Genomic DNA, 8,517 nt, shown 5'->3' with positions numbered 1-8,517 from the left:
GAAAGAGGTCTCTTAATCCCAGAAATGTGGAGAAGCGTAGATTAGGTTCAGAGTTGGGTAACAACCTTAGCAAGATGTAATTCCCATGCATTAAGGTGCATAGTTCATTGGCTTTTAGTCTATTCAGAACTGCGTGTCTTTGACAGTGATTTTGACAGAATTTTTGCATTAGCCCCAAATGAAAGAGAAACCAAAAGGAAATCCACACCCCTGATCATCCCCTCCGTTCCACCTTCTGCCCTAGGCAAACGCTAGGCTGTTTTCCATCTCTCTAGAGTTGTCTGTTCTGGACATTTCAAATAAGGGCAGTGATAAAATATGTGGTCCCATGTGACTGACTTCTCTCACTTTACGTGATGTTTTGAATGTTCATGCATGGCAGTCCTTCACTCCTTTTTTAAAAAAAAAATTAATTCATTAATTTTTGGCCGTGCTGGGTCTTGGTTGTGGTACACAGGCTTCTCATTGCCATGGCTTCTCTTATTGCAAAGTGCAGGCTCTAAGATGTGCGGGCTTCCAGAATTGCAGCTCAAGGGCTCTAGAGCGCAGGCTCAGTAGCTGTGGCACACAGGCTTAGTTGCTCAGAGCCACATGGAATCTTCCCAGACCAGGGATTGAACCTGTGTCCTTTGCATTGGCAGGCGGATTCTCATCCCCCGCGCCACCAGAGACGTCTCCATCATTCTTTTTTATTTCCAAACAATGTTCCCTTGAGTGAATGGAGCTACTCATTCATCTACTCATTCATTTACTAGCTACTCATTCAGCTACTCATTCATCTACTCATCCGTTCATCCACTGATGGACATTTGGGTTGTTTTGGCCACCATGTGTCAATAATAATGACATTCATGTACAAGTTTGTAAGTCAAGTCTCTAGTGATGGAAATTCAGTCTTGGCCAAAGTCCTGGTCATCCAAGAAGATGAAGCACTTACTTCCGTGTCAGGAAGGCCTCTGAGTCCAGTGTTTCAGGGTCTGGATACCCGAGCCGTCGTACTGGGGGCAGTGGGAGGGCAGTGGGAGGCAGCTTGCCCACCTTTGTCTGAGCCGCCCTGACTGCAGCACACCGGTTTCTTCTCTTAGACTGAAAGCCCGCAGAAAGCAGGCAGCCATGAGACCAGAGGGTGTGGATGATGAAGACCCGGTCATGGGTACCGTCGCCTGGGTGAGTGATGCGGGCGTCTTCTCCAGCTGTGGGGGCCCCAGGCATGTCCATTTGGCAGACTCAGGCTAAGTCCATCAGTAGTTCCTGCTCCTGCCTGCTCCCCCAGGCAGACACCTGGGAGCTGGCTTCCCTTCGGTTCTTCCCCTTCATCTCCCAGGCCCAGTGGTGCTCTGCTGACCACTGAGCCTATTCACTTCTTTACTGGATACAGGCTGCTAGAACTATCTCCCCCCAAACCAGTACTTTCCAGCCGTTCTGGAGTCTCAAAGCTGTTGCTCCCAATGCTTAGAGAATCAAGTCATAATCGTTGGTCTGATATATGATGTCTTTCCTGGCGTCTCCCCTGACGGCCGCTCCAGCCACTGGTCCTGCCCTAGGGTCCAGCTACACTGGCCTTCTCCCTGTGTCCAGAGAGATCTATTCCCTTATGACTCGGAGTCTTTGAATATACAGTTCCTTCTACCTGAACTAGGCTTCCCTGGTAGTTCAGATGGTAAAGAATCCACCTGCAATGCAGGAGACCTGCGTTTGATCCCTGGGTTGGGAAGATATCCTGGAGAAGAGAATGGCTATCCACTCTGTATTCTGGACTGGAGAATCCCATGGACTATACACTCCATGGGGTTGCCAAGAGTCAGATATGACTGAGCAACTTTCCCTTCACTACCTGAGCTGCCCTCCCTTTCGCAGTTCAACCATCCACCTCGCTGCCTCCTTCCAGCTGCAAGCTCAGCATCTCTTATTCTGGGAACCTTTGCCTTCTCCCTTCCTTCTCTCCATCCACCAAGTCCTGTGTCCATCCCCGACACCCTGTGTTACATCACACAACATCAGTGCATTGACCTGTCTCCACCTTCTCATCGTATATGTAAAGTCCTTGAGAACGAGGGCTGTAATTTTCTCTCACACCATCCCTGTCCAGCAAGACCCCTGTTCCCTTTTTAAAAACTGGGCTTGTGTTGCCCTAAATGGAATTATCCAAAATGCTTTGTTCATCACCGAGCTAGTATCAATGGAACAAGCAGTATTCACTTTTACTTACTCATCGTTACACATGATATGATAAACACGTGTAAATCTACCATCCAACCTGAGACTTAAAACACTGATGATAACTTTCATCTACCCTTCTACTCTGACCCGCCCCCAGTAACCACTGCTCTGAATCTTTTGATGCTGGTGTTACCACATATATGTTTACCCCAAATATACACTCTTTAGTTGCTTCTGAACCTTCCAAGGGTGTCATGTGCCGGGTATGCTTCTTGGACTTGCCCAGTAGACGCAGTCTTATATAGCAAAGATTCATTCATGTTTTTGCACAAAGTTGCAGTTCCCCATTGTATAATGATGCATTTTATGATTATGTCTATTATCTAAGCTCCTATTGATGGACATTGGAGTTGTTTCCTGGTGTTGCAATTACAAACATTCCTTATTCGTGTCTCATTGTATTCACATGCAAGAGTTTTCCTTTAGCATTACTTAGGAATTTAATTACTAGGTCATAGGGTCTGTAAAGTTCCTATTTAGAAGATCATGGCAATATTTTCCAAAGCAACTGTGTTCACGCATACTCTCATCTATGCCTATCAGGTTCTGTTGATCTACAATCTCTCCAACACTTGGTTTTCTCAATTTTTTTTTTCAGTCATCTCACATTCTCATTATGGTATTGATTTGCATTTCCTTGGTTACCAATGAAGATGAAAATCTCTCTACAGCTTCAGCAGCATATGAACATCTTTTCCATAAAATGCCTGGTCTCATTGACAGCCCATTTTCCTACTGAATGTTTGACCTTTTCTTATTAAATTTGAGAGCTTTATACATTTTTATGCTTTTTAAAAGATTATATACATTGTAAATATCTTCTCCCAGTGAGTAGCTCATACTTTACCTTTTTAAAGGTGACGTTTGATAATAAGTTCTTAATTGTAATAAGAACTTTGGGGTTTAAGAAATTCTTTCCCATCTTAAGATGTAGAAAGATATTCAAGGATAGTTTCTACTAAAAGTTTTCTGTTTTTCTTTTGGCATTTAAAGACTTCATCTATGGGAAGTTGACTTTTCTGTGTGGTGTACAGTGTTGACCTATATATGTTCCTTCTTTTTTTGCAAAATAGTCCTTCACTTCCTCCCCTGTGGATCTGCCATTCATCAAAATTCCAAATGTGGGTGGTCCTCTTTCTGTGACCTCTTCTATTCCAATGATCAATTTTAGAGTCCTTGAGTCAAAACTGTGTCTACATTCAACAGTCTATAAGCTCAAAAATAAGTCCTGGTATCTGATAGAGCAAGTCCTTCTCCAGATTCTTCTTTCAAAGTTGTCTTGACTACTCTTGGGCCTCTGCTGTTCTATTTAAATGTTAAAATCAGTATGTCAAGTTCCCCAAAATACTCCTGTTGGAGTTTTGATTGGAATTGCATTGAACCTATAGGTCAATCCAGGAAGAGTGTATTTGTGGATTCAAGTCTTCTAATCCAAGAGAACAGATTATCTCTATTCATTTAAGTCTTTAAAAAAAATGTTTTCAAGAAAGATGGAGAATTTCTTCACACAGGTCTTGGTCATCTAGTTATTCTATAACAATAACTAGTATTTAAAAAATTTTTTTCTTCCTAAATACTAGTTATTGCTACTACTGTACATGCTTTTTTCTGATTGCTCATTGCTATGTGCAGAATGAAAAACAATTCTTTTTAAGTGTGAGGATTTATTTTGTAATTTAAAAATATCTCAAATTGGTCTTGAGTGTCATTTAGATTCTTGTTGCTTTGATAGCTGGAAAATTCTTATATCTTACTTGTAACCATCCGTTTTCAGAGATAAAGATACCATCTGAAAAATTTGTGATATTCTTGCTTTTAACTGTCGTGGCTTGTATGGATAGTCTTTATCAGGCTGAGGAAGTTCTTTTCTATCACTAAATAACTTTATGTTTATATCATACATCTCAGTTGAACTTTTCAGATACATCCACTGACATGATTTTCCCTATAATTTGTTACCAGTGGTGAGCGAAACGGTTCAACATTTTCTATTTTGAAACTAGCATTCCTGAGAAAAGATGAAATTGTTCACAGTGAGTGTTTTTTTTCTTTTTCTAAAACTCTGGTAGATTCAGTTTGTTAATATTTTGTTGAGCACTTTTGCATCTGTATGCAAGAGTGACATGGACCTCTGTCTTCCTTTCTCCTGTTGTTGTTTTCTTCTTTGGGTATCAAGATAATATCGAGGAATTGTAGAATCTTTCCATTTTTTCTATTAATATTATCTGAAAGAGAGTGTGTAAAATTGAGATGATCTGCTTCTTGAATGATTAATAAGTATCACTTGTACAGGCCGCCTGGGTCTGCCCTTGTTTTTATATGTGGTTTTTCTAACTCAGTCATTTTGTGTGTCCGTTAACACACAAACAGTGTGTTAGAGATAACAGTTTGTTCATTTCATCTAAGTTTTATAATTTGTTGACAAAAGGTTATGAGTAGTATTCTCTTAATTGCATATTGTTTAATTAGGATTAATTCCCCATTGGGGGCTTCCCTGGTGAAAAGAATCCTCCTGCAATGCAGGAGACCCGGGTTTGATCCCTGGGTCGGGAAGATTCACTGGATAAGGAAATGGCAACCCACTCCAGTATTCCTGCCTGGAAAATCCCATGGACAGAGGAGCCTGGTATGGCTACACTTCATAGTACTCTGGCAAAAGAGTTTGTCAGACAGGACTTAGCAACTAAGCAACAACAACTTAGCTTATTAATATATAGCACCCTTCTTTCATTATAAAAGTTTTTATGGATACATTTCTCTCAGAACACCACTTTAATTTCACCTCACACATTTTGAAATGTGTTATTTTAATACCATTCAGTTCTAAACATTGCAAAAACCTATTGTGACTTTTTTAGGAATCTTAAATTATTGGGGATTTTTAAAAATTGAAATGTAGGGGACTTCCCTGGTGGACCAATGGCTAAGACTCTGAGCTCCCAATGAAGGGGGCCCAGGCTCGATCTTTGGTCAGGGAACTAGATCCCACATGCTGCAGCTAAGACCCAGTGCAGCCAAATAAATAAATTTAAAAAATTTTAATAAAAAAAATCCAAATGTATGGGGATTTTAAAACATCTTTCCATCCTTAAATTCTAACTAAATTGGGTTTTGTCAGAGTACATTGTTTTGATGATATTTACTTTTTAACTTTGTTGAGACTTTATCTGTGACTTGGTTATGTGAAGAATTTCTGTAAATAGTTCCTGTATGCTTAAGAAGTATATATATATACACTCTATTTCATAAATTCCAACTAAGGTCAATAGGCCAGTGTGTGTTCATTGTATTGTTCAAATCCAAATCTTTACTAATAGGTCTTCCTAAACTATCATTATCTGAACTCTTATGACAGTTTACTTGTCAATTTTCCCCTGGAGTTTTATCAAATATATTTCTTACAGGTGATGTACTTTTAAATTAAAAGGGTATAGTTTAGAAGTATCGTATCTTCTCACATTTAACCACATCTTGTGATTGTCTCTGTCTAGTGATACTTTTTGTTTCAAATCTATTTGGTTAGATCTTAAGATAGACACACCGCTTTGTCATTGGTTGGTTAGATATCTGGTATTTTTCCATCCTTTCCTCTTCCCACCCACTTCTAACTTTTTTTTTTAATGCTTTAGCAATGATTCTTTTGAATAGTATATGACTAAGTTTGTTTTTTCTTAATGTTATTTATTATTTTTGGCTGTGCTGGGCCTTCGCTCTGCACAAGCTTTTCTCTAGCTGTGGCCAGCAAGGGTATTCTTTGGATGTGGTGCCATCTCATCGCGATGGCTTCTCTTGTTGTGAATCTCAGCCTCTAGAGCACAGGCTCAGTAATTCTGGTGCAAGGGTTTATTTGCCATGAGGCACGTGGGATCTTCCTGGACTCAGGGATCGAACCTGTGTCTCCTACATTGGCAGGCAGATTCTTTACCACTGAGCCACCAGGGAAGCCCTATAACCAGGTATTTGAAAATCCAACTTGACATCCTGTGTCAAGTTCACGCTATTTGTATTTATTGTGGTTCTTGATATACGTGGATTTCTTTGTGCTATTTCACCTTCTCCTTTTGCTTGGTTCCATTTTTTTTAAACATTTCATTTTCTCCTCTCTTATTAAAAAAAAAAAGTAACATCTCTGTCTTACACCTAACAAAAAGAACTCGAGTGCTGTTATATCTTTTGGTGTCCCCTCCATCCACCTTCTACAGCCATGCTGGCTCTTTCTCTAGATCTCCAGTTTTCATTCTGCGTAATTATGAACACACTCAACATTTTTCTATTCTCTGATCATTAAACAAAATAGACAGCTACACATTTTACTGAGGCAATCTGATCACCTTTGTATCTTACATTCATTGTGTGTGGTTTCTTAGTTTTCTTATTTTTATTTGCATTCTTTGTATTTGAGTTCTTTCTCCTAACATGTTTTTAACTTGGTATTTCCTGTATTGAGACTTGTATCTGAAATATTTTTATGCCCCCACAATTGAATTTCATTTGGTAGGCTCTCAATTCCAGGATCAAGGTGATTTCCTTTGGATACTCTGAACACTTGATTCACTCTTTCTTGTACCGGGTATCCCTGTTAGAGGTCTCAAGTCTCACACATTGGCAGGTAATCCACTCATTCTCCCTGGAAACATTTGCATGTTTCTCCTTAGTTTTGACAGTCTTGAGATGAACTGTACTTTATTTGGCTGTGGACTTTTCCTTGTCTTTTTTCTTGTGTTTGCGAGGTACTTTGTGCTGATGTAGTTTACTTTTTCTGTAATTCTGACAATTTTATCTCCACTATTTTTGTCCAATTATCTCTTCCTCTTTTGGTTTCATTTTTATCTCGTTTGGGGACTACTGGGACTTCCCTGGTGGCTCAGTGGTTAAGACTCCATGCTCCCAGTGTGGAGGCACAGGTTTGCTCTCTGGCCGGGAAACTAAGATCCCACATGCCAGTGGTGTGGCCCCCCCCCCGAGAAAGCATGTCATTTGGGGACCATTATCATCTGAATGTTGAGATTTTCTAGTTCTTTCATCATTCATAACTTTCATTTTCACATGTTCTGTTCTTCATCCTCCCCTGCTTCCTTCTATGGGAGACTCAAAGGTTCTTCTAGCTCCCGGATGTACTTCAATTGTATTTATTCTATTCGTCATCCCACCATTGGATTCTTCCTATTTTTATATCTCAGACATCATATTTCCATGTTTTACAGAACTGCACACACATTTCCTTTTTATGTAACTTACACGATTACATAACTTCTTGTTTTACATCTTATGTACATAATTACTGATATGTATAATTTTCTTTTCCAGTCTTACTGAGATATATTGGACATATAGCATTGTATAAGTTTAAGGTGTACAGAATAATGAATTGATATACATACATCATGAAATGACTAGCCTAATAAGATTAGTGAACATCCATCATCTCCTATAGACAAAAAATTAAAGAAATAGAAAAAAATATTTTCCTTGCAATGAGAACAGTTAGGATTTACTCTGAATAACTTTCATATATAACATACAGCAGAGCTAATTCTAATGATTACGTTCTACATTACCTCTCTAATACTTATTTATCTTATAACTGGAAGTTTGTACCTTTTGACCACCTTGATTCAGTTTCCCCATCCCCATCTTCTGCCTCTGGCAACCACAAATCTGATCTCTTTTTCTGGGGGTTTGCTTGTTTCTTGTTTTTGAAGTATAAGTGATTCGATATTTCTGTTTCAAAATGATCACCATGCTGTCTAGTTACAATATGTCACCACTCGGAGATATTACATCGTTACTGAGTGATGTACATAATTTCTTTTCCTGTTTGTTTTTTTTTTTGGAGGATAATTGCTTTACAGTGCTGTGTTGGTTTCTGCCATTTAACAACATAAATCAGCCACAAGTATACATGTGTCCCCTCCCTCCTGAACCTCCCTCCCACCCCTCTAGGTTGTCTCAGAGCACCAGGTTGAGCTCCCTGTGTTATACAACAACTTCCCACTTGCTATCTCATTTACATATGATAATACAGAGAGAGAACAGACTCATGTTGGACACTGCTGGTGAAGGAGAGGATGGGAGGGATTGAGAGAGTAGCGTAATTTCTTATTCTCACGTTCACGATGTAACGTCAGCACTTACTCCTCTTAGTGCGTTTATCATGCTTGGTTTAAAACTCTTGATCAAAGTGTTCTAATACTTGTTTTTTGAAGGTACATGATGTTCCCAGCCTCCTTTGGTTGGTTTTTCTTCCAGGATATTTACACTTTGCAGGTGTTCAGTCCTCTGACCTGGCGGGGGGGG

The 8,517-nt window shown here is 39.5% G+C and overlaps 1 protein-coding gene across 1 annotated transcript in view; it reads left to right on the top strand.

Annotated features, from left to right (window-relative positions):
* Positions 1 to 877: 877 nt before the first annotated feature.
* The window catches only part of LOC104988663 (sialic acid-binding Ig-like lectin 5), an 11,750-nt gene continuing 4,110 nt past the window's right edge, over positions 878 to 8,517 (top strand). Inside the window, exon 1 of the mRNA XM_010840050.1 lies at positions 878 to 1,167. Coding sequence (XP_010838352.1) covers positions 1,114 to 1,167 — 54 coding nt within the window. The 5' untranslated portion in view covers positions 878 to 1,113. The remainder of the gene's footprint in view (positions 1,168 to 8,517) is intronic.

The sequence above is a fragment of the Bison bison genome, unplaced genomic scaffold (genome assembly GCF_000754665.1).
Source record: "Bison bison bison isolate TAMUID 2011002044 unplaced genomic scaffold, Bison_UMD1.0 scf7180017846527, whole genome shotgun sequence".
NCBI classification, from domain to species: Eukaryota; Metazoa; Chordata; class Mammalia; order Artiodactyla; family Bovidae; genus Bison; species Bison bison.
Note: the sequence above shows the minus strand (reverse complement) of the source record. Positions and strands in the feature narration are given on the sequence as shown.